Source organism: Platalea leucorodia (assembly GCF_965183815.1).
Source record: "Platalea leucorodia genome assembly, chromosome: 9".
NCBI classification, from domain to species: Eukaryota; Metazoa; Chordata; class Aves; order Pelecaniformes; family Threskiornithidae; genus Platalea; species Platalea leucorodia.
The window spans coordinates 38,032,420-38,058,458 of NC_138831.1; the positions used below are offsets into that span (position 1 = coordinate 38,032,420).

General features: G+C 47.1%; 1 protein-coding gene across 1 annotated transcript; it reads left to right on the plus strand.

Moving 5' to 3' along the window:
- Positions 1–96: 96 nt before the first annotated feature.
- On the plus strand, positions 97–25,886 carry GNB5 (G protein subunit beta 5). The gene is made up of 11 exons (XM_082321635.1): positions 97–244; positions 4,538–4,674; positions 6,383–6,424; positions 7,213–7,289; positions 8,839–8,971; positions 12,859–13,002; positions 16,147–16,238; positions 16,360–16,408; positions 19,024–19,120; positions 20,138–20,304; positions 21,238–25,886. The coding sequence occupies exons 1-11, from the start codon at positions 133–135 to the stop codon at positions 21,247–21,249; spliced, it is 1,062 nt and encodes a 353-aa protein (XP_082177761.1). The 5' UTR covers positions 97–132; the 3' UTR covers positions 21,250–25,886.
- The last annotated feature ends 153 nt before the right edge of the window (positions 25,887–26,039 follow it).

The window sequence follows — 26,039 nt, forward strand, 5'->3', positions numbered from 1 at the left end:
GAGGGAGCCCGGGCCGGCTCCGGCGCCGTTGCTGAGGCAGCAGGAGCCTCGCAGCATCCCCGAGAGCCGGGCGGGCAAACTCCTCCTCCCTCCCGCTCTCATCTCGTCTCTCTCCCCGCTTCCTTTGCAAAGATGGCAACCGAGGGGCTGCACGAGAACGAGACCTTGGCATCGCTGAAAAACGAGGCCGAGAGCCTGAAGGGCAAGCTGGAGGAGGAGCGGGCCAAGCTGCACGACGTGGAGCGTGAGTGGGGCCGGGGAGGCAGGGCCGCGGCCGGGGCGCTGGGGGCTGCCGCACGCCCGGCCCCGCCGGCCGGGCCCCGCCGGGTACGCGGGAAGGCGGGCGGCTGCCGCCCCGGAGGGGAGCGGGGCTGCGGCCGGGGACGGCCGGCCTCCCGCTCGGCCCAGGGCGCGGAGAGAGCCGCCCCCGCGCGCCTCCCGCGTCGCGACAGCCGGTTCTCCCTCTCCGCCGGAGCCCAGCCGAGAGCAGAGGAAGGGAGGGCTCCGCGCCGGGCTGAGCGGGGAGCGGACGGGCGCCGAGGGCCGCGGCGGGCTCCGGGGCCGGGGCCCTGCAGCCCCCGGCCGCCCCAGCACGGCGGGGCCGGACCGGGGCCGGGGCGGGGGCAGGCGGCTGCGCTGCCCGGGGGGCGGGGGCGGGAGGCAGGCCTGGGAGCAGACCGTGGCGTGTCCCCCTCCGCGGATCCTGACTTCTATTTGCGTCCTTTTCATGCACGTCTTGGTGGCAGAAAGGTTAAACCTAGCCTCGTGCAAGTTGGTGGGAATTGGCGTTAATGAGGCCAGGATTTCAGGCAAGGTGAAAGGGCTGAAAAAGGAACCTTGTTTCCAAAACCAGCTCCTTCTCCCCCCCTTCCCCAGGGAAACAACTTGCAGGGATCCAGCGCTGATTCAGAGGTGCGGGCTGAGTCAACGCTCGAGCTGTCAGTGCCTAACGCTGTTACCAGCTGCAGCTTCAGCATCCGTGGGTAATGTGGCAGAAACGGCATGGATAGGTTTCAACTCTGCCCCCCCCCGTGTCCCCCCCCCCCCCCCCTGTTCAGGAAAAAATAAGCTAATGTTATTTTTATGGAGCTTCTCAAATGGGTATTAATTCATCTGTCCTGAGAGATAAAAATCCTTTTATTTTTATAATTACAATGATATAATATGTTGCAGGGTTTTTTTGTGAAAAGCATGTAAATTACTGTATTCCTCTGAAATTATGTAGCTCACTTTATTAGAAATATTAGTGGGTCATTAAAACTTACTTAATCTGTTTTGATACCTTAAATGTTGAAAAGGAATCTGAGCCTGTATCCAGTGATTTAGCTCTTAGTGTTTTGTAAGACGGAAGGACTGGCAAACATTCTTAAATTTCAGGTGAGGGAGGGTTAAAAGATTTTCTCTGGAGTAAAGAGAGCATTTTCTTGTCTGAATTAGACAATCGTATGTTATATGAGTGTCTTCTTAATAGCAATCATTAAACAAATGGAGATGGCCTCATTACAGAAACATTACCATAAATCATCATATTCTTACAGTATAATTTCTGTATCAGAAATAGTGGGGTCTCTGTTTAACAGACCCCTTAAGCATATGCTTAAATTATTTTGCTCACAAAGCGTTTTGCCTATGACTGCAGTGATACCGTAACTGTGTGTGTCATTGATACTCATAGGATATTTATGTCTTTGTCATATGTAAAAATCTGTAAACTTATGTTGGAAGGCTGTGTTTGCATAGCCATGATGTGATTTCTGAGTCAAAAGTCTTATGCTGCTGTAGATCAATGCTCCCTCGTGATATTTTATATCACTGATTCTTTATCAGAGCTTTTTTTGCGCTTAAATGATCCCCAGGAACTATTTCTGCAGCGATTGTAAGTTTCAGAATAAAGCATCTCTTCCGTTTTGTTTGGTTTTTTTTTTCTAATCTAAAATTGTATCTCTCGCATGTTTTTGCTCTGATCATGACTTTCCCTCTATGGTTCCCAAAACAAACAGCTGGCTGAACTAGGATTGCCCTTATTTGTTCAACTGGTTTTGAACAGCAGCTCTCAAAAATGTGGGTAGAAAAAAGAAATACCAAACATGCATTTGATTTGCAATCTTACAATTTTAAGGATTCAATTCTACCACTTAAAATTTTAGGTAGAGATAAAACAGTTTGTTTTGTTCATGCAATCCATAAATTTTTAAGGCCAGAAGAGACCATTAGGACCAACTGACTTCCAGCATGGAAAAGATCAAAGACCCAGTAGTATCTGCTTCAAGTCCACCCCTCCTGTTCAGGCCAAACGACATGTTTTAGAAAAATAGCCTGTTTTATCTGTAAAACCACTCAAGCTACTTATTGTCTTTAGCTGATCTACTTGCCTGAGTGCATAATTTTTAACTATCTTGAAACAATATTGGAGAATGCTTCAAAATAATTATCTGACTCTAAAACCTGTGCGAGGCGGGTGCAGGATTATTATGGCTGTGGTTGGAGATAAGCATCCTCAGAGAACCAGTAAGGCTAAACCAGACAATTCCACAGAGTCTCAGCTGCGTTGACATAATGGAAACACTTTGCCCATTGTCTGTGAAATGTTTGTTTTTTCAGATATGTTCTGGACACAAGCATCTTTCCAGCTGCCATAATAACCTCCTGTCCTGTGTTTTCATGTCTTTTGATTGGATCATCTGGCAGGTTTCCACGGGCAAAAGTGGGGGGAAATGTGTCTTTTCCTCAGTGGTTTTATATGGTACTTTCTCAGAAACTTGCTTCTGACCTCCTGTTAGAGATGGTATGGACAAATTGTCAGGAATGGTGGGCAGCACTTGTCCCCTGGCCGGGCGAGACAGGTCGAGCAGAGATTTCAGGTGAGAACATTCTTCTGGCACAGCTTGCAGGGCTGGTGGTTTTGAAAGACAACTCCTCAAAAGCTTATCCACCAGAAATTAGTCTGCCTTTGGCAGAAATTGCTCCGCTGACCCTGTGCCAGGGAACGATCTCGGAGTTAAGGATGCCTGCTCTCTCGCTGTGGCAGCCCTTCCTAGCCCATGACTTTTCTTGCAGCTCTAGAAAAGTGACAATGGGTGAAGCATCAGTGCAGCTCCAGAGTGATCACCTGCTATGTGGGATGTGGAGCTCAGCCTCCAGCATGGCATTGAAAAGCTTAAGATTTCCTCCGCCACCTCATTAAAGCATGTGAGCTTCTGCATTTATTTCCAGAGGTTTGAGTCAGCCATTGCCCCCTTAGCTAACAGCAGCCAGATCATCTTAGGTTTCAGTGTGGACAAACGCACAACACGGCATCCTAGTAATTCTTCTCTAGACAGAGTCATTTTTAGTTCTGGTGCCAGGCTCTCCTGCCACAGGACCCCTACTCTGCTGTGAGACTTGAAGCAACTCCTGCCCTCCCTGGTGCTCCGTGTGAAGTGTGTCAGAGCTGCCACAAGGTGCCAAGATACATCATGGCCCTACTCAGCTCCACGCTGGATGAGCAGTGCTGGAGCAGGGCAAATAGGTTTCTTCAGACGATGCTTTCTCCCAGGCATGTGCAGATGACCCCAGCATGAGGCATGAGGGTTACATGAGATACATGAGATATACCTTTTAGTGGTGTCAGCTGCAGTGGGATGAATTTTATGGTAAAGTGAGTTTGCACAATTGGAAATGTAAATTTGTCGGGTTTTTAAGAATATCAGCTGAAAGTACTGCTATTAAATGAGGGATGAAAGAAGTGACTTCACTACCACCAGAGGATGCTACTCAGGAAAGTTGCTTGCCTGCCCTCTCTGTTTCTCTTTCCCATAAAAGGAGAAGCTGACCCACCCATGAAGTCCTCAATGTCAGTAGAAACTGTTGGGAAGTTGGGTAGTACACTCTTGTAGGGAAGGCCAAGCTTCTCTGCTCACTCACGGCTGTGTCCTGGCCCTCACTGCTCCCTTGGCCACCAGGGGGGATGGCACAGCAGAGCAGAAGTCTCCAGTGCCGGTGGCTAGTACCTGTATCACACTGCATCACCGCTGCGGTGCTAAGAGCTGACTGCGGCTGGGAGTCTCACATCCAGAACAAGTGTTTTACCATTGAAACTTGGGAGATTTGGTGCTTACCCCATTCTTTTGTATGATTTTTCCTCCAAGACTCAGTAGTGGTCTTCACTTCTGCTCAGTACCTTGAGGCATGTGTTAGGCTGGAGGCTGGCTGTGCACTTTCAAGCCTCAGTCAGGCTGAGGATTTCCCAATAAGAGGGAGCAAGGGGGTAACCTGTTTTCCAGTTATGCTTGAGTGCGATGGTCTGCAGGAGCCTCAGCTGTTACAGCCCTGAAATTCAAGCTCTGAGTGAATTAATCCTAATCTTTATCTGGTGAATGTGTTTGTACACTGCCCACCTTGGTTTTGCCACCTGCCAGCTCTGAAGCAGAGTTCGTTGACTTGCACCATAGACTCAAACTTCACGGATTAATTCCTCCAGGTGACATTACTCATAAACACAGAGATTTGCCAGGGCAGAGCTTTGATGCAGGGCTCTCTAACCATCAGCTGTTTGCAGTTCATCAGGTGGCAGAGCGTGTGGAGGCACTGGGCCAGTTTGTGATGAAGACCAGGAGGACCCTGAAGGGCCATGGAAATAAAGTTCTCTGTATGGACTGGTGCAAAGACAAGAGAAGAATTGTGAGCTCTTCCCAGGTATGCTGCTGGGTAGATGTTTTTCAAAGCTACTGTGGGGCACTATACTCATCTTTTGGCTGTGCTATGTGCCACTCTTTGCAGGTGATACCTGTGTATATTGCAAATGTTTTCAAGATGCCCTTAAAGCAATTCATTGGCAAGGTATTTGTTCAGAGAGCACAAATCCAAGCTTCTGAACATCGCTACGGCTGTTGTAGCCAATACCCTACATATTTCTTGTCCAGTCATATACAGATTTTCCTCATATTCCCTACTACCATAGAAAATAGAGAGAATTTATCTGAGGCCACTTTCATTTCCTTGTTCTTTACAGATAAAATATTTAGTAATTATTTCAGTTTATGTGTTCAGAGAAAATAATCAGGAAAAGGGAAGGGAAGATATGTTGATTCTTCTAGAGATTTCTGTGCACAGAAATTTCTTCTGCAGTCCGTATGATTGGTGCGACCTTGAAAGCCTCAAACATCCTGCCAAAATTACTGCATTTACTTGGGCATTTTGAGAAACAGTCCTAACACCTGCTCAATACCAGTCTCATGAGCCAGAGGAGGTAATGAGATAATTACTTTCTAGATCCCCTGGTTCGTCCTGAGCCCAGTATGGCAGTGAGTGAGCTTGTTGCATCTCACAGCTGTTCGTTGACCTATATGAAATCTGTCAGTGGTCTCACTTGAGGGATAAAAATAGGCAATCATCTGCATTGCAAGCCACCTTCAGTTACTGTGAGTTTTTACCATTCATGGTGATCTCAGCAAAGAGAGTAATTTTAAATAATTAATGTCATATTTTTTAAAGTGGTTAAATGTCAGTGTGTAGACCAGAAAACCGAACAGGCAAGTTGTAATGCATTTTTTACTCTATTTTAAGAATTGTAGTGAGTCCAGGTACAATTGTTGCTCAGTAATAAGCATTTAGCTTTCACGATATGGGGAGGATAACCATATTATGTGCATAAGGCAAAGTAGCTGGCATGAGTGTAGCTGGCATACACAAAGAGATTGTGTTGCTCTCTGTGGAGTGTTCTTACGATGGCTATTTAGCAGATTGTATCAATGGCTAATTGAAGGTTAAGTAAGTGTAGTGAGAAGTAAAGGGAAAACCAGGAAAAGACAGGAAATGGAAGATGAATAAACAGTGCAATGTCCATAAATAGTCCTCTTGAGTGCTGCCAACTCGGCAAGTGATTTGTAATACAGGTCACCTCTTGTATTTGTAAGGCCCCATACTGAGCCACTGGCTGATATCACTTGGGAGAGGTGATCAGCTTTGCAGGTGGTGATTACAGGCTGGGAGAAACACATCCTGAAACAAGGTAAGTGAGGGCTCACTAATGGCAATTTCATGAGGAGATGGTCCTGTCCATGACATGTGCTGCAAGTGAGAGGAGTTCTCATAAACCCGCTAAAAGGGAAGGGAGAAAAATAAAAAAATAAATCGGTCTTTTAAGCTGACATTAGTCATCTCAGTGAGGAGGAGATATGCTTTTCTTCTGGTCAAAGACATAACTTACACTACTGAGGGGTGTCTCCTCGGTGCTTCACTGTGACCATTGTGCTGTTGTGAAAATGGAGATAAAAATTTCATGACATAACAGACTGGAGGATGGAAATGAGCAGCAGAGTTTTCCCTAAATCTGGGAAGTAGGCTGATAGCCATGTCTCTGGAAGGCCTCAATTTCTCTCTCTGTTTGTGTTCTTTCATTTAGGATGGGAAGGTGATCGTGTGGGATTCCTTCACTACCAACAAGGTAAGTGAAACTCCAGCAAAAGTCAGATTTCTGTGCACAGGGTAAGTGATAGTGGGATAAGATGAGGGCTGAAGGGCTCACAGGTGTCACGGGAGGCAGTGGGATCATGGGATAACACGCAAACCTCCACCAGAACCTCAAACCAAGGGGCCCAGGAGAAACCACCTCCCATGACCTGTCTCTGAGCAAAGTCCCTGTCAGGGCACTGTGGTTTGTCATGGTCTCCAGCCGGAGGCTCTGACCAGCCTCTTTGCTGACACGGAGGGCTCCCAGCTGGGGGCAAAGCCCAGCCAGCAAAACTGAGGCCCTCACTGGGTAGCTCCTGTACCAGGTGCCAATGTGTGATCACCCGGGATCCTTCAGCCGTGGTATTCACTGTGAGATGGTGCCGCTGCTCCTCCAAGCCCTGCCAGGGCTGCCTTGCGGCACCCTGCTCCACACAGCTGAGAAAAACCAGCTTGTTTGTAACTCACTTTTACACGTGCAGCAGTGGGGACCTTTTACAGGGCTGAGTAACCCAAATAAAACATGCTCTGCGATCAGTTTGAGGCTCATGAATAAGGTGGAAAGTGTCAGGGAGGCACTGGCCATCCTCCTGCTGCTCTGCTGGGTTCTGCAGGAAGGGTTGTCCCAGCCTTACGTGTGAGCTTTGGCTGGGGAAAGACCTGTACCTTTCACTGACCCTAAGGATGTCCCACAGAAATACTGAACTTACTACTCTACATTGTTTTCCTTGCATCGATTAGAGAAACAGTGACATCCCAGTTTAAAGAGATGCTGTGTTTCAGGAACATGCAGTGACGATGCCGTGTACCTGGGTGATGGCGTGTGCATACGCCCCATCTGGATGTGCCATTGCTTGTGGGTAAGTTCGCAGTTTCCATAGCTGCTTACACAGAAAAGCTTGATTTGTAATGGTGTCCTGGTGCCTTCAGATGCTGACAACTAGAAGTTTGCGTGCCTTGATTGTGGGTGGAAGGACTACATTCAGTGCCTCTGATTCTGTTCCCATAATGGCTTGTACACATTATCTCTACTGATCTCAGTGCAATAACATTTGTTGTGTAAGCATGGAAAATAATCCTCTTTCAGCATTTATATCGTGGGTTAGGAATTCTGCATGCATGCAACTTCCCTGTTCCAGTTTGGTTGTGTGTGTTGGATATATCTTCTAAGGGAGAGTGGTTTTAACCCTGTTCTTACTTTGCACTCTTTCTTCTACGATGTGGAGAAGGTTAGTCATTAATGATTACCAGCACATGAATAGATCTTGCCAAGACGGGGTGGAGAGAAGTAACCCCCTCCTTGATAATCTTCTCCAAGTTTTCTGAGGGCTCAGGTTTGAAAAAAATGAGTTTATGCAGGGGAGAAAACAAAGAGATGAGATGTTGGCAAAACATCTTTTAAAAAGGGACTGGGTGGATCAGACAGGCAGAGCAAGCTTGGGGTGAGAGAAGGGAACAAAGGGAGACTTTACGGTGCAGCTTGCAAATGTAGAAAGCAGCAGACTGAGACAGACCGGCAGACTCCATAAACATGTGTGGAGAGGGAGTCTGGAAGCTGTATGTTTTTGACTAAAACTCGAAGAATGGCAAGAAAGCTTTGTGTTCACACTTGTAAGAGAGACGGGGGGGCATATATGCATTGCACTACCTAATTCTGTATTTCTTTTGTGCTGTCAGTTAAGTGCTGTGCACGTAATGTAAGGCACAGAACCAGCACCTCGTGGTGTGCCGGGATCCCAGGGACAGCAGGGCTGATCTACCACAGCTCTAGAAAAGGCTCAGACACAAGTCAGACCCTTTAGGAAAGAGCCCCACATCCGCCCTGGGAGACACAGCTTAACTGGTGCAACTGTCCAGGAGGGACACACCAGCTACTGTTGCCTTTTTTCCAAACTCTGTCAGTGCTTCTGTTGCCTTTTTCCCAAACTCTTCTAAAAGCCCTGTCTTCACACCCGCTACTTGCTATACTGTTTCTTCCATAGGATTTAGGCCAAATTTATTAAGGTAGATAAACAATGATGCTTAAATACTGATCCTCACAATGATGGATGTCAACAGAAAAATGGCAGTTTGGCTGTATGTGAAGCATTAACCCTGAGGTGACTGCTATGTCACCTCCCAGTTTATACTTTCGTGAGGTTTCATTCAGTGCCATTTATAAACTCGATGAGGGTAAAAAATACCGAGGTGCAGCTGTTCAAGTTCTGTAAAGCAGCCAGTCTGGTGAGGCAGCTGGGGCTTCCCTGCACAGGGAGATCCCGGACAGCACAATACAGGGAAGTCGGTACTTGTAAGGGTTTGGCAGCGCAGCACTGACAGGTGGTTTCCTTCTTATCACCACTTGCCTTTTGTCGTTGCAGTTTTAACCAGTTCTCCTCTCTCTGTTATTGCTATTATTACTCTCTTTAGTGGCCTGGACAACAAGTGTTCTGTGTACCCTCTGACATTTGACAAAAATGAAAATATGGCTGCAAAGAAGAAATCGGTTGCAATGCACACAAACTACTTGTCTGCCTGCAGCTTCACTAACTCAGACATGCAGGTAAAAGCATTCCCTACCCGCTGCTCACCGTCCAGCAGCGCCTAACGTGAGCTGCACTCATACGTGGTGCAAGTAACCTTCCTTGCACCTGGGGCACCCAGGGCCGTGTCCTGCCCCATGCAGGGGCTGCTGGAAAACTCTCGCTGGGAGTGAGGAAGGTGCTGCAAAAGCTGTTGTAAGGAAATGCTTGTCACAGCCCGTGGCCAGGCTGTCATGCCTGCACCCTGCAAAGGCCTGTCCCTTCTGCAGAGGGAGCTCGCTGGTACCTGTGTGTTCTCTGCTCACTGGGTCTGTGCTGGCTTGTGCTTTTAGGAGCTCAAACTAATACAAATAGTTAAAAACCCATCTGAGACAGGACTAGGTTCCGTATGTATTATGCCAGATGGTGGAGGCTGTGTTGTTTGCCTGCTTTGTCCTGGATGTCCAGCCAACTTTACTTTTGCTTTCATTCTTAGTATTTTTTGTTTGTACCAAGTGAGATATTTGAGCTTGAGGATGGTCCCTCAGGGCCAGCCCTGTTGTCCATACTTGCAGTGGTGTGTTCCCTCAAGGGAAAGGAGTGATGCTATCCTCATCTCGCAGTGGGGGGCTTGGAGCACAGAGGGCCACAGTGGGACACAATGGCAAAGCCAGGAACTAAATGCAGATCTTCTGAGACCGGGCCAGCCTTCCTCTGTAGTGAACATCTCAAAGATCTCTTTCTCCAGGAACATGAAAGATGATGAAAGGAGCCAGGATAATCCCCTTGTTCTCTCTGTTTTTTTAATTTAATTGAAGCTCTGCTCAGTGCAGCTCTGCAGCAAAATAAGCAGCAGAAGGGAGCATTTTCATTGCTCTCAGTGTCAGCGGAGCTGCTGGAAAAGGAGTACCTTGTCCCCTTCTTCCAGATATTTGGAGCTCTTCTGAAGGAAGTATCAGCTCTCATTGCTTCTATTTCAGGCCATGAGATGCCCAAGAGTATGTTGTTTGTCATGCTATGGTTTCTGTAATGACTCCGAGGTGCTAATTTAAGTCCATTGCCATGGAAACAAGTGGTGGAGGTACCCAGCGCTCAGGCTTGCTTAGCCCTGACCTTACTGTGCAGGAGCCCTGCATAATTAGAGCAGTCTAAATTAAGTGGAACATTTTTGATGAGATGGAAAACCAGTATTCTCTTTTCTTGTCCAAACTTGTATGCACCGTGATTAAATCCTATGAAAGGAAAAATAGTTATTTATTTTTCGTAATAAAAAAAGAAAGAAAAGTTTGGTCTTTTTTCTCCATATTAAGTATAGCAAACTGCATTGATATTGAAGGTAATGTATGACTATTGTTAAATAATACCATGGTGTTTTTAGGTGCTTTATATTCAGTGATTCAGAGATTTTTCTGAAGACTTTTAATAGAAATTTTCTTGTGATTGATAGGCTCATAAGTGATCATTTGTAGCACTGTATGTTATTATTGAAACAAATACAAGCAAGTAGGTTGGCCAAGCTTCTGTTAGGCCACTGTTATGCAGGGGGTCCTAGAGAATCTCAGATTTCTTATCTTTTTCCTTTTACATAACAGCCTCAGAATTAAAATTATTCAGTAACTCTGAGGGTGCACGGTGCAACAAGCACACTGTGCAGGAGCTTTCCCCGCTGCGTGTGGAGCAGCTCTGCTCTCCCGGCTCACATCACTGAGGGATGTGGTACCTGTCCTGGAGCAGCCCTAGTGCGTGGTGAAGATGTCCCCCAGCCCAGTGCCCCCGCAGCACCCAGCACCCACTGCTAGGTGCTGTGAATGCTGCTGCTCTGCCTTGGCTGCTCTCTTAAACTACAGCTCGGTTCTCCCTCAGAGGAATAAAAGACAGGGTAGGAGTTTAGGAGTTGGTGTGCCCATGGGCATCTGGCAGTGCAATGGAAAGAGGAGATCTGGGGGTGGTTCATCATTGATTAAAGCCACTCTCAGGCTGTGTGGGTGCTGAAAGAGGGGGTCCCATCCTTGCTGCTCATCATGTTCCCACTCGGGGCCAAGACAAGCGCTGAGCTGCAGGGCTGGGCGACCCGCGCACCTTGTTCTCAGTGCCCCAAATCACTCTTGCCAGAGAGAGCCTCCCCCGCCTCAGTATGCAGAAAGCCGGGGAGCCTCGCTTCCTAAATTAAGTATCTGCAGCTCTGCGATGTGATAATGCTCCCCACGTGACAATGCTCCGTGGGTATAAATAGCAACAGTTAATTGGGATCTCAAGTGTTTTGCGTAGGGCAGGCAGCCATACTCCCAGTGCGGCAGGGCTGAGAAGCAGGATGAGGCCTGTGGCGATGGCGGAGGAGGCGGAGGTGAGGGTGGCCCCTCTGCCCTCGCCGCTGCTCCCAGCCCCGGTGCCTGTGCCCCTGGTGAGCAGGGGCTGTGTCCCTGCTGTCCCCTGCCCTGTGCAAGTGCTGCCTCTTGCCGCCAGGCGCCAAGGATCCCCATCCAGCGCTGCCAGAGCCCCTCGGGCAGCAAGCCGGAGTCTAATAGCAAAGATTGTTAATTCCCTTCTGGTTTGGGATTTTTGGAGTTTGGTTTGGTTTTCAATAGCAATACCCTGAAGTTGAGTCCGTAACATTTCTCTTTAAGCATTAGCTGGAGCTCTGGGTTGCCAACAGACCCTTCCCTTACACCTTTAGCTACTCCTATTCCCCTCATATCTTTCTGACACGCTATTTCAAGAGCAAATCCTCAGAGCTGAAAGTCTTCATTCCTCAGCCAAGTACAAATATTTCTCAAAACAGAGAAGTTCATTGATCTAGTCTCAAAAGCTGGCCAGAAAGACAAGTCAGGACTTTCTTCTGCTATTATCATCTCAGAGTGCCAGCGTCTCTCTACTGCAGGATTCGGAACAGTCTGTTCTGCAGCTTTGCAGACCTCTGTTTATGGGAGGAGTTTTTGAAGCATCTGTCAAACATATTCAGTGTTTAACCTTTATGCAGCTCTGTGAATCGTTTCATGATTGTGTGATCATTTTCTTCTTGAAGAGTTTTTTAACTTCTAACTACCCACTGGGATCCCTTGAGTTTCTTCACCGACCATGAGAAAAACCTGTGTTCAGGACTGAGAGCCCTCCTAAATTCACCCTTGCCTCCTTCCGTGCCAGTGCACAGGGACCCTTTCACCCTACAGAATTTGAGATTGCATAACAGCTTTGGGTGCCAAGGGGAAATTTTGAACAATTGAGCATCACCAGGATTTAGCCACAATAACAAGCGCTGATCACATGTGCTTTGTACAAGCACTGTAGCAGATGAGGGAAGCTGTGAGCTATGTTCGGTCAGTGTACGTTCAAGCCCTTTCACACACAAATGGTTTTGGACAAGTGAGAGGTGGTGGACTTACCAAACAACTGTCTAGACAGGCTTACTTCCCTTTCAGAAAATCCATGTCTTAAGCCCAATTAATTGTGTTTAACCTGGCTATTTCAAGCAGAAAAAAAATTCGGAGAGTTAAACAAGTATACTTAACTCCAACAGTTCTTCTCTTTACCCGTGTTGAATTCCAGCAGCCTAAATATGGATAGGGTTAAATACAGGGGCACACAGGAATACCAGTCTGGTTCTATCTCCTTTTCGGAGGATATGGAAATGCCAGCAGATCCTTATTGCCATCAGTTCTCCAAACCCCACTGCACAAAACTGACCATTATTGAAACACTGTAGGTATAGCTGTGTCAATACAGCTCTCCTTTCCACTCTAACTTCTTTCCTTAAAAGTAAAAAACATAAACTGTGCTTAGATTCACGTTGTTTTTATGGCTCTGGTTTATTGCATAATTCATTAAATTAAAGCTGTCCTTGGTGTATGTATAGGATGTCAGTTGTTTCTTTGTGAACTTGAAGATCATCTGCTGATTTTTGTGTTGTGACTTGTCTTGCCACATCCTATAGATCCTGACAGCAAGTGGAGATGGAACTTGTGCCCTGTGGGATGTTGAGAGTGGGCAGCTTCTACAGAGTTTCCATGGTCATGGAGCTGATGTCCTGTGCCTGGACCTGGCCCCTTCTGAAACGGGAAATACATTTGTCTCTGGGGTAAGCAGGAGCTTCCTATCATAATATAAAATTAAGGAATGTGGAAGGGAAAAGTGCTGGAGTATGTGTTGGAAGCCCCAGTGCAATCCACTCATTGCAAGCACATTTTCCAAGCTGGAGCAAATTAAACCCCTGACTGTGGGGTCAAACCCACCCAGCCAGTCTGACTGCAGTTCTGCTTACTTAGCAAATTCCACCCCACACCAAAGCAATCCAGCCTGAGACCAAAACAACGCCTCTCCCGGGAAGGGAAAGGCTCAGAGTTAGAGCAGCGGGCTCATACCGTAGCGGAGGTGTCAGCCCCTGTGGATGGGAGCCCGGCACAGCAGATGACTTCATGCATTTGGCTCCTTTCTCGTGCCCAGCTCTCTGGAGCTGGATGGATGTGCCAGGTGACTGCTCAGGGCATCGAAGTGGGGCTGCAAATAACGTGCGTGCCACTACGTCCCTCAGCCGCTCCCCAAAAGCCAAGGGGTAGCTTGGACGCTGGCTAAACCCTCGTACAAGTTGGAGCAGGGAGATGAGGTGTGGCCACATCTTCAGCTGTTGCTGAGTCCCCCGTGCCTTCCAGTGGTACCAGAGGCATTTAAAGCCCCTTCATCAATCGAACACTGCCTGTTCCCTGTCCTGGCCCAGAGGAACACACAAACCTGGCTGGGGCTGCAGGACTGGTCTGGGAAAGTACCCAGGGCATCTTCCAAATCTTGTCCTCCTGCTAGAGGGATCGCTGTTCCCAGGCAGGCGAGCCATTGGCGTGCAGCCTGGCAGTGAGGCAGGCAAGGCATAGAGGTGAGTTGGATGGGGCTCAGCTCCTTTTTGAGGTGATCCTGGTCTTTCCCACATTAGAAGTTGAGTGCATAGGTGAGAGCTGGCAGGAGCTGAGAGGTGACCTCTCTTACTGGAAGCAGGTTGCTACCAGTAACTTTGCTGAAGGTAGCTGGTTTCTGAGCCCCACTAGCGCTGGCCTAGGGCTGTCCTGTGCTTGCTGATGGAAATGGCCCTTGTGCCAGAGGGTGCCGACCATGGGTTAGGGGATTCCACTTGTTGTGCTCAGACTCATGGTCCCATTCCTACACAATAAACCTGGACCTTTTCTGTTATGTCTCTTTTATCAAATTTGGCTGGCCCATCAGGAGCAGAGCCCAGCACACTGGCCCAGTTTGCCTGCTGCTAGCACAGCTGCTCCGAAGCGTGACTGAAAGCTAATTCCATCTGAGTGCATTACTCCTCCCGGGCTTTCCTGTCACCAAGCTTGCTTCCCAGAAAGGATAGATTCATTCTCCCTGGGAACAGCTCAGCTTATTATAGGGCAAAGAATCGCAAGCAGCTATGGTACTGCTAAGAGAATATGTCATACTTGTGTCAATGTAGCAGCTTGGGTATGTCTGTCCTTACAGGGACTCGCTTAATTCATCACATGCAAAATACCACTTCAGTGAAGATCTGTCTTATATCGTGTCAATGCAGGTATAGCCAAAACAGTGCAACCTGAAGGTATGGTAGCATAGAGAGACTGCCTGTATATTGTGCCTGTGTAATACAGTAACCTTGAGCTGGAATAAGCAATGCCAATACATCAGCGTGCAGACTGGGTGCTGTTACGTTTAACAACTTAACTGAAAATCCCAGCCCTCCTGGGTGAGCTCAGGGCTGTGTCCCAGGCTGTTGTGCTCAGTGCCCTCTGAGCACTGCTCCTCAGGGCGAGTTGGATAGCGCTCAGGGGGCCCATCTCTCCGCAGGTGGTTGCTGGTTTCTCCTTCAAAACGCTAGGAGTCAAAGCACCAGCTTGTCAGATTGGTCTTGCCCCCAAACTCCCAGAGAGGTCAGTAAGAACAGTGCACATGGAAGCAATATGGAGGGCTGGGCTTGGGCTGTGGCGGGGCTTGAGAGGGAAATATGCTGAGTCCAAGATGTTCTCTATCCTGTTTGGTTTCCCCTGCGCAGAAACCACAAGTTGGTACAAAGGAACATTACCTCTTTTAAATAATGACATCATTAGTAAAGAAAATGGGATTTCATTTTAACAAGAGAATTAAAAAAAAAGAGAGAAAGATGTGACTTGTGAAGGGGCTGTTTAATTTAATTAGCAATCATATTTGCTTAAAAATAAATAACATGTGTGGCACGGTCTGCTGGGCAGGACGCACTAGCTCGGCAGAAGCAGCAGCCGCCTGGCCTGCCCTGTGCTTCCCACGCAGCCTCAGAGAGGCTGAGCTCCCCAGAGCTGAGCCTGCCTGTGGCCTGCCCCTCAGCAGGGTCATATTTATTAAAATCTCCCATCACTCTTAAAAGAAAAGTCCATGTTCTTTTTCCTGTCACTGCGATTGTGACAGGAGCAAGACATCGCAGCTGAGAGCATGGCCCTACAGGTATGAGATGGTTCCTGCCCTGAGGGCGTTGCAGACTACACGGGCTGAGCCCCTTGCCCAAAAGCATTCAGGGTGCTGAGCACCTCACAGCAAGCACCGAGTGTTAAACGATCTTTTCAAAGCACAGCTTGGAAGGGCAGGTTAGAGCTTGGCAATGAGATGAAATGCAGTTGTGCCTCTTTTCTCATCCCAACCACACCATTTGAGAACATGGGTGCAGAGCCACGGCAGGGGTTAACTCTGGTAGGAGGCTGGGCAAGAGACCCACTGGATGCACTTATTTTCTATTTCAGTGTATGAAAAGAATTAGTTATAAAACTTTCAATGTTGCATATGAATTTTTTATATTGAGCATGTTAAGTGGTAAGGGAATGAGTCAGTTACACAGCTCTGTGGCATGGTGGGACTGCAGACAGAGGTACGGCATCAGCAGAAGCAGAGCAGGGCTGTGAGTGCCAGTTAGTATGGGACTGCCCGCGCAGACACCCCAGGCCTGTCTGCACCCCACTGTGCTGCACGGCAGCGCTATGCCCGTGCTGGTCTGCGGCACTGCTGAGGCTCCAGCCTTCGTGGCATACCCTGCTCCTACCTGCTCCTGCACCGGGCTTGGGGGTACCAGGACAGCCAGTTCTGGGGCTGCTTTGCTGGTTAAATCCCCTCCGAGCTGTGATGTTCGGAGCCTTTGAATGTAGCTGGGCTTGATGAAGTGTATCAGGCACATGAGGGCTGAATGTCACCATTTGCACAACTGTAGTGAATTTTTTTCTCTTATTAGGGATGTGACAAGAAAGCCATGGTTTGGGATATGCGGTCTGGTCAGTGCATCCAGTCATTTGAAACCCATGATTCAGATATCAACAGTGTCAGGTCAGTATGTTTCTGGGAGAGGACACATTTGCAATGTTGAGCAATGCGCTGGTTCTATTTTTGAAGTCTGACCTCATCCAAGTAATGTAATGTGTTCTGGTCTTTTTTTACTCATGAACAGATATTACCCAAGTGGAGATGCTTTTGCCTCTGGTTCAGACGATGCCACGGTATGTTAATTCAGCAACCTCATTTAGGGAAGTTCTGTTACTTCCCAAGTCAGATTTTCGTAAAAGACTAGGTCACATCCACAGAGGACTTCAAGTGACTAAACTGGGCCTGTGACACCAAAGTTGCAGAAATAATAATGCTATAATATAATATATATAAAATACTCTATATAATGCTATAGGGAAAATCTAGTAACACTTTGTAGGTCACCTCTGCAAACTTTTCTACGTGAGGTACTGTCCAAATAGTCATTTCAGATTTTCTGTGTTTTGAAGTTTCATGATCAGAATTAGTTGTCTTACTGGAAGAGATCTGGCTTCATATAGTTGTTGGTCACAACATGGGAGGAACCAGATGAAATGCTGCAGCTTGTGTCAGAAGGAGCAGGACAGCGCAAGGACATGAAGGGAGCCTGCACATGAGTGCACACGTCCTGGCAAGCAGAGAGCCCTGGGGCTCAGCACTGAGCTGGGCAGACCCGGTCAGCTGGCCTCCGCAGCCCTGTGCATCCTGAGAGCACAGCCCCAGGGTGGCCTTGGCCACGTACGTCTCCTCCCTGTCAGCCTGGCTCACTGCCAACACTCTTCACTGCCATGAGTCACTGCATCCAGGTCACCCTAGATGATACAATAGCTCTTACTAGCTCTTGCTTATCTATGAGCAATCTGCTAGGAGGGGCACAGTATGTATTGACAGGTAATTTTGGTCAGCACACTGTATGCAAAATGCCACTTACCTCCTGGTGCCTTCGGGCCCCTGAGTGATGCACATGGCTGGTGGCTCTTGCTGCAGCTGGTGGGTCCCCATGGGGGACCAGGCTCTGCCCGTACCACAGCCCTGCAGGGACTGAGCTGACAGTTCAGTGTAACTCGAGAGCAGACGTTTGGGAGGCACCTGGCACCTTGTTTCTCCTGTTTATTCAAACATCACACCAGGTTGCATGAGGGTAAAGACTCTTTCTCTGCCCTCAGAGCATGTTCTGAGTCTGCTCCAATGCTAGCTAAACTCAATAGAAACAGTCCCTTTGTCTTCACTGGATGTGGAGACCTTCCAAGGCTCTTCTGGAGAGAACATACACCGCTTTTGGGTCTTAAAAGCTGCAATTATAAATTAATACCTCTAGCTCTGTGGTGAGCCCAGTGCCTTTCCGCACATTCGGATGCCGTACTGTGAGCACTTGAGATGCGGAGGGAGTGAGATGGAGAAATTGTCCATCATTAAATTCCAATGAGAGCGCTCTCTTTTTATGCCCAGTACCACAGGCTCTGGGCTCCTGTGCTTATTAATTTATTTGATGGGTTTTTTCTCTCTTAACTACTCCTGACACTTCCGACTTGAGCAGGAGAATGGGAAATTCCATCTCTGTACTTTTCACAGAAGTTTTGGCAGTTTCCATCCACTTCATTCTTTAAGTGAAGACGTTGGTGTTTTCAGCGTTACAGACTGATACACTGACTGGTATCCTTGACCTGATTTATATACTTAGGGATTTCAAGGAAGATAATCCTGACTGTCTGGAAGGAAACCATAAAAGCGTGCTCACATGGCAGTGCTGTCACCTGTGGTGGCCCCAACTCCCTATCAGGACAGTCTGATGAAATTATTCATCAGCATGGAGCACTGGGAGACCTGGACTTCACATACCTGGCAGCTCCCCACCGCCCTGCAAATGAAACAGCCTCTCCTTTATGTGGAGGCTTATCAGCCATTTTTCATTAGTAAAGTCTTAATATTAGCCAAGCCATCTGGGCAGTGTTTGCTTAAACTTAACTTACTGAGGAAGGTTTTCAGTTCAAATAGTTTCAGAAATGCATTTTGATTTCAGGGCTAACAGACTGCCTTTCTGCATGGCAATGAAGTCTGGTCTGTCTATACGTTATTTCCATGTTAAACAAGCCTAGGTATGCTGGCAAATGATAAAAATGGGAAATGCAGGTTGTAGAGGTGATTGGGGATTTTCCATGAGAAATGGAAATGAAAGATCTGTATAAAAATGTATTCTTTCACTTGAATTATTTTCACGTAGGTTTTCCAGACAGAGAGGCCTCACGGAAGGGCAGGGGCTGTTTGCCACCCTGTCTTGCTCAGAGCAAGGACTACCATCTAGGCTTCCCTGTGCCCAGGGGCTCTCTGAGCACTGTGCCGTATGGTCCGTGTTCTCAAAGAGGACTAGAGATTTAATCCTCTGTCTCCCAGACTCCAGCAATGGCTAAACTGTTGTTTTTAGAGACTGTCTTCCCATGCACCTCCCCAGCAGCAGGGTGCCCTAATATGTAGGAAACCACAGTGGGGAAGCAAGAGGGTGGGGGGACTTTCAGTGGGTAGACATAGTCTAAAACCTACCACTCATCTCTTTATAGCAGGACAGGCAGGAGGCTTAGAGAAGTGCTTTGGAAAAGCAAGTTCTTCACTTAATTTATACAAAACAGTCTTGTGTTGCTTAGAAGCCTGTTAGGCTCCAGAGGAGTCCCAGTTACAGTGGGCAGAAATAGCAGAAGGAAGGAAGCCAAGCAGCCGCTTCCCGTGATGCCTGTTAAGCTGCAGTCCTTCCCAATCCCATTTTTTCAATGCTGCCTTTACTGAGGCATGTGTGTTGGTTTTGTTTTAATCCTAGTGTCGTTTATATGACCTTCGTGCAGACAGAGAAGTAGCAATTTATTCCAAAGAGAGCATCATTTTTGGAGCATCCAGTGTGGACTTCTCTCTTAGCGGTGAGACCTGAACTTTGGAGGTTATCTTAGTGTTGGGATTTGAGGGGAACTGTAAAATTTTGCTAGTTTAATTTCATAAAGTATTTGTTATTAAAAATTACTAAAAGTAATACTAAGTACCAAAAGAAACATTTAATGCATGGAAGCCTTTTTTTTTGCCTCTGTAAAAATAATTACTCTTTAAATAACCTAGCTGGCTATTGCTTCGTTGTAGCAATGAAAAGTATTTTCCTGGCCCTGCTGAAGGCAGGAAATATTTTGCCTTTAACTACAGCTGGGCTAGAATTTCACAATAATGACTAAAAACATTTCAAAGGAAACATGAAATGTAACTAGACTATTATGTGCACTTACATAAATAGTTTATAAAAGGATAATAAATGATTAATAGATAGTAAAAGTATGTTAGAGGAGCATGAAGTCAGAGACATTGCCATTTTTCACTACAGGTCCAGAGACGTGAGCTCGAGTCTTCTCGCTCTTCCCCCAGCACAAATGCAGAGCTCCTCCAGTCACCCTGTGTGGGGAATATCTCTGTCATGGTCACAAGCACCACAGCTTGTCCTATTGGGGACAATGAATCACTTACCAAATTGTCTACTAATCATTCAACCATTTGTATTCAACTTCTTGCGTAACGTCTCAGCCAAATATTATTACCCTGCATTAGCTGTTGAAGTGCTCTTCAGTCTGTCATGAGTTGGAGTCACCCCCCGATCTCTAATGACTGAACAGATTCTATATAATTTAACTCAATTTTAACTATATTTTTAACTAATAAATTTTAATTGGTTCAGCATTCAGTATGGCTAGCTCAGCAGTGGAGCAGGGATGTCTAACAGGAGCACAGCTAGTCTGGAGGAAGCCGTGGTCAGGGCTCGCTGTGTGCAGAGGGTGGCACGGGAAGGCTGGGTTGTGGCTCACTGGGTGATGAATGTCCTGCAGAAGGCCCTTGCTGCAGTCAAGACCTGTTACCTACTTAAGACCTCACTTTGTAAAATCTCATTGTCTTTGTAGGTCGCCTACTGTTTGCAGGCTATAACGATTACACCATAAATGTCTGGGATGTGCTGAAAGGGTCCCGTGTATCCATTCTGTTTGGACATGAAAATCGTGTCAGCACCTTGCGGGTCTCTCCTGATGGGACAGCATTCTGCTCCGGCTCCTGGGACCACACTCTCCGAGTAAGTGCTGGGAGCATCTGCCTTGGGTACCTCTTCCTGTCATGGTTTAACCCCAGCTGGCAACTAAGCGTGACGTAGCCGCTCGCTCACTCCCCTGCAGTAGGATGGGGAGAGAATCAGAAGAGTGAAAATGAGAAAACTCGTGGGTTGAGATAAAGACAGTTTAATAGGTAAAGCAAAAGTCGCACATGCAAGCAAAGCAAAACAAGGAATTCATCCACTACTTCCCACTGGCAGGCAGGCGTTCAGCCACCTCCAGGAAAGCAGGGCTCCATCACATGTCGTGGTTACTTGGGAAGACAAACACTGTCACTCCAAACGTCCCCCCCACTTCCTTCTTCTTCCCCCACCTTTATATGCTGAGCATGACGTCATGTGGTGTGGAATAGCCCTTTGGTCAGTTGGGGTCAGCTGTGCCAGCTGTGCCCCTTCCCAACTCCTTGTGCACCCCCAGCCCACTCGCGGGTGGGGTGAGAAGCAGAAAAGGCCTTGGCTCTGTGTAAGCACTGCTCAGCAATAACGAAAACATCCCTGTGTTATCAACACTGTCTCCAGCACAAATGGAGAACATAGCCCCATACTAGCTACTGTGAAGAAAATTAACTCTACCTCAGCCAAAACCAGCACACTTTCTTTGTTTGATTGTTTAAAAAAAGGGGGCAAGGGGGAAGGGTTGTTACAGGAAAATTGATTCTAGAGGGACTAATGAGGATATAAAACCACAGGGTAAAACATGAACAGAAAATTAAAATTAAAAAAATCTCCACAAAGTGCTAGCTGAACTGTTAGGGGAATTTTGAATTTATGGGTTAAATAGTATCATTGCTGCTGATGATACACTGTACCACTAATCTGACTGCCTTGCCAAATTTTAATTAACCGTTTGATAGAACAGTCAATGTCATAAACGGTTGTTCAACTCTCTCTCCGCAGATCTGGGCTTAACCTGAGATCCTGTATGCAGAATCAAATGAAGACTGATTCCCTGGACTACAAGAACTGCAGAAAAATATCCACCCCTCAAATTCAAATATTTGCTACGCTACAAAAGAATGACACTGAACCCACAGATTAACACAGCTAGGTAGAAAACGTACTCTGCTTGAACACATAGCAAACATCAACTTGTAGTTAAATGAAATGTTTTTAATTCTGTTTTGAAACTATCTTCTTTTATTAGAACTAGTTTAGATAATTATAAGGGACTCTTCTCTGAAGTCACCTGTATCATAGAATTGAGTAATTTCAGTGCACTTTATGTATTTATTTGCATGAGCTGAGTTCCTTTTTAAAGTTAAAAAAAAAAAGAAAAAAAAAGAAAAGAAATATTCCTGATTATCAGGATGTAGCATAAGACTTTGGAAACATTCCATAGTAGTGCATTGAATTTTGGTGTTGAAAAGTGGAAAGAAAAACAATTCTGATACTTTATGATGGTGTTATGGATGACTGAACCTTGGTCGTAAGTAGAGGAGCAAAGGACCTACTGTGAAGGTAGTGGCTGTTGTCATAAAAATGTATTTTTTGTACAAAAAAGGAATCCTTTCAATCCCTGTTTTTTCCTACCGTCTTTTTAGATAGAAATAAGTATTTCATCTCTGTTACCTGAATATAAAGAATCTAAATATATACAAAATGATAAACTGCAAAGATGAGGGATATAAACATGATTTACATAATCATGAGGTAATACTTAACCAGTAGTTTCTTAGAAATTTTTAATCGTATCACTTGGTGAGTGAATTTTCTTTTACTTAAAGGAATACTACATGCTAAGCACTAAGGGAAACTACATGCTAAGCACTAAGCACCATTATACTGATGGTCAAATCTTTTCCAAGTCAGTCATAGTCGTTCTACAATCATGATTCTTATTTGCATTTTGAGCAGCTCCTACCACTTTGGCAGGGCAGTGTAGCTTAAATGTGTATTAAGGCAGTATATGCCCATTGTAAGGTCCTCCTGCAATGTCCAAGCAGTGTAAGTTCATGCAAATGCGGGTCAAACCTTACAAGCCAAATGGTGCAGTCCTTACTCTAACAGTAATCTCCCACTGGTGTGGACATAACTTTGTTGTAGCTGGACTTGAGAATGAACAACAGTGAGCTATTGAAAACCTGCTGTGAGCCACAGTCCTGCCAGCGTTTGACACTGTGCTCACCAGAGCCTGCAAGCCATAGGGTCCAGGAGCCACTGGGTTTCAGGGAAGCAGTACAGCCGGCCCCGTTGCCGGCAGCCCCCAGCCCTCTGCGGGAGCATGGTAATGCAATACAAACAGGCAGGACTACCCCCATGCGGAGCTGATGCTGTAGAATTAAGACTTAACCAGATAAAGCTGAGATACAGTTAATTATAGAACTATTGGGAAATTACATCTGCATTTATACATTGAAAACTATTGAGACTAGAGTGTGTGGCCTCTGCTCCTACTGCCGGGTACTGAGTCTAACCTGAGCAGAGGCACGTAGGGAGCAAAGTGCTGGAGTAATGCTGGGGGCTTGCACGGTCTGGCCTTTGAAATGCAAGTGGTGAGATACAGCTCTGAAAAGATCAAAGATACGATTTATATTTAGATTGAAACAAGAGAAAACAAGCTCATGGGAATGAGCTTGCTCACAAGCTCACTGATCACTGGAGTTGGCTGTTCACACCAGTTTGATGATAATCTCCTCATTCTGTTGGCAAGCGAGACTTTTTTGCAATTCTATAAAAATTGTATTAGAAACAAAGTCTCCTCATTCATGAAAACATTAGGGTCCATGAATCCATAACCAATTAACCTAGGACACTGTCATTTGTATCAGCCTTCAGTCCCTAATGAAATAATTCAGCTGTTTTCACTTGGAAAAGTCAACTCTGATGCTTTGCAATATTTGTGGCAAACTATCCCTGTAACAAACTGAATGCACTATGGAAATGTCATATAGAGCTCACTGTGCAATACTGAGTCAATACACTGTACACATTTGATCAAAAGATTAATGTTTAGATAGTATTTATTGGTAAGAGGTTTGTTTCAAACATACTACATTGTGTTGATATTTATGAATGGCCTAAATACAATAAATTGTATTTTACATATGGAAAACATGTACATAGTTGTTTTTCCCATCAGTTAGGTACTTGTAATGGTAGCTATTTTCTCTGGGTTTTTTGGCATTTACTTTTTTGCACCATACAGTTTCTTAGATCATTTGTCCTGCAAAAATCTAGGGTGAAATCCAGATCTACTAGAAAATTGCTTCTGGAATATCTTCTGGAAATACCCAAGGTGAGCCAGAGCAACTGAGAGCAAGCAGTCCTTAAAAGTACGTGAGACTCCATCTGACCTCCTTCTGCGTTCAGGAGGCCAGAATTCAGGTGGTGTTTTCCTGCTCAGAAGGATCACAGCTAACGTGATGTTTTCTTTCCAGATCCTCATCGCCATACCCAGGAATGCACTGGAAAACACAGAGTATGTGTTTTGCGGGCGTGCAGGATTCTCCTCACATTGCAGTGGGACACCAGTGAAAGCTGGGCACCGAAATGCTGTTGAGGGCTCAGGCTGTCACTGTTTGGGTAAACCGTATTTGCAGATGACCTTGAGATGCAGCAGTTCAGCCTTCTGCCTTGTCAGTAGAGAACCGGTCTGGGGTCAGCTGTCCTCGCTGCTTTAGTGTAGGTTTTGTGGTCAGCATGAAGGTGGTTGGTGGAAGTGCTCGGTTTAGACACTGAAAAAAGCACCTCCTTCATTTAGGCTCATTGTTTCATTTCCGTTCCTCTGAGGGGCTGGGGAAAGTGCTGAGCCAGCTTGTTCTGAGTGACATCAGTGCCCAGACTGTCACCAGTTCAGCGAGAAGGAGGCTGACATTGCATCTTGCACTTCTGTTCTTGGCAGGGAGAAATCCCGTGGTTCTTGCACTTCAGGGCCGCTGCCTGTGGACTCGTAAGTCAGGCTGCATGGACTCGGCACCTCTGAAAACCACCTTTTTGTTCCTGAGGTAACAGTGAAAGCTGTCAACCAGGACGTGCCTCAACTTCCCATCAGATAAATGAAGACAGAGGAACAGGGCACTGAAGTATCCGTTGTTTTTCTTACTCACTAAAGGTTGGCCAGGGAGGCTTTGGAAAACCCAGTGTTTTGAGACTCCCCTTTGGTCTGTCAAGCTCTTTGTGTCTTGGAAATGCCTCTGTTCCTTCCCAGAGGGAGAGGTTTTAACCTGCTTCTTGTCCTTTTCCCAGTGTGTCCCAGCCTTGGAGAACAGCCGTGCAGCTCTGGGTGCAGCAGGGAAGCAGCCGTGTCCCGTCAGAGCCCCGGCACTGGCCCTACCTCAGCTCCAGCCAGGAGGTGAAGGAAAAGCAGTCCCGAAAAGCTACGCAAGCGGGCTGTAACCAGGTTAAACATATGGAAAGCAAGGGAGCTATAGCTAGGGCAAAGTCACTGTCAGACAGCTTCATCCCGTTAAACAAAAATGGTATATAAACAGGAAGGGTGGAAAAGGATATTGCTAGAGAAAGAGCAGCCTCTCCCTCTTGCTCTCCTGCTGCGAGGAATGCAATAGGAAATTCCTGCTCCAGGATTAACAATCATAAGGAAAACTCTAGTTAAAAAAGCATGTGTGTAAGCACTGGTGAAAATTAAAGATATCGTTCCAGCTACTGCTCTAGCGTATAAACACAGACTAGATTTCCCTGCTTAAAAACAAAACAAAAGCCAAATATGGGGATGTAAAACTAGGAGTTTGCCTTAGGAATGACTCTAGGAGATCAGGCCAATTCTTGACAGTGATCTGAGAAACTGCAATAGGATTGACTCCAACCATCTATTTTTAGGTTTTCTAACGGGGATGTAAAATGGAGACAAAGAGCTGTAACTCAGGATAGGTGGAGTGAAGCCGAGCAGTCCCGCGCTGGCGCACTGGGCACCTGGAGCCCGTAGTGTGATGGGAGGCGAGAGCGCGACCCAGTCCCAGGCGGCTGGGGCAGCACCTCTCCCAGCGCTGGCGCAGGGCTGCGCGGCGGCGGTGCGGTCACAGCCATGCTCTGCACCGGGCCACCAGCTGAACCTCACCTGCAGACTGGCACTGAGCAGGAAGCGCAAGCTGGGTGTACCTGTGCTGGGCCTGCCATAAATCTTGAGGTGGTATTTATGGGAGTTTTGATGATCTGTTAAGCAGTTGATGGTACTCACAGCTCGAAGGGCACAGCCGGGATGCAGGGGAGGCGTCTAGCTGAGATGTCTCCACGGTGCTGTGCAAATGACACCACTTGGCCAGTGTTGTTCTCAGCCATTTTATTTTACACCAGCAGTAGCGATGGGCCCAGCCTTTGCACCACGAAAGTCCTAATCCTAAATTTTGCCTGTAAGCCCATCAAAAAGCAAATGCCACTGCATTTGTTTGGAAAATATGCAATGCGCTCATCCTGCAGTCCTAGGAAACCTGAAGCTCCTTCGAGGCAAAGAATACAGGTTCGGGCCGCTAATGTGGAGAAAAACCCACACGAAAAAAGCGTCTTGCCGTCGGCATCCGATCGCTCAGCGTTTCGCGTGGCTGCCCAGGGGAAACCCGCGGCTCGGCGCGGCGGGCGCCCCCGGGGGTGCAGGCGGGCGCGCCCCGGCAGCGACGCGGGACGCGCCGGCCGGGGGCGACTCCCCCCCGCCCCGGCTTCGGCTTTCCACCGCCCCGGGCCCCGCCCCGGAGGAGGGGAGCGCTTCCCAGCGCCCCGGGGCGAGCGGGGCTGGGCCGGGCCGGGCC

Coding starts and splice junctions, on each gene's coding strand:
- GNB5 (XM_082321635.1), top strand. CDS start 133: ATGGCAACCGAGGGGCTGCACGAGAACGAGACCTTGGCATCGCTGAAA. Junction 16,409..19,023: donor CTGGTTCAGACGATGCCACG/GTATGTTAATTC, acceptor TTTTAATCCTAG/TGTCGTTTATATGACCTTCG. Junction 19,121..20,137: donor TGTGGACTTCTCTCTTAGCG/GTGAGACCTGAA, acceptor TTGTCTTTGTAG/GTCGCCTACTGTTTGCAGGC.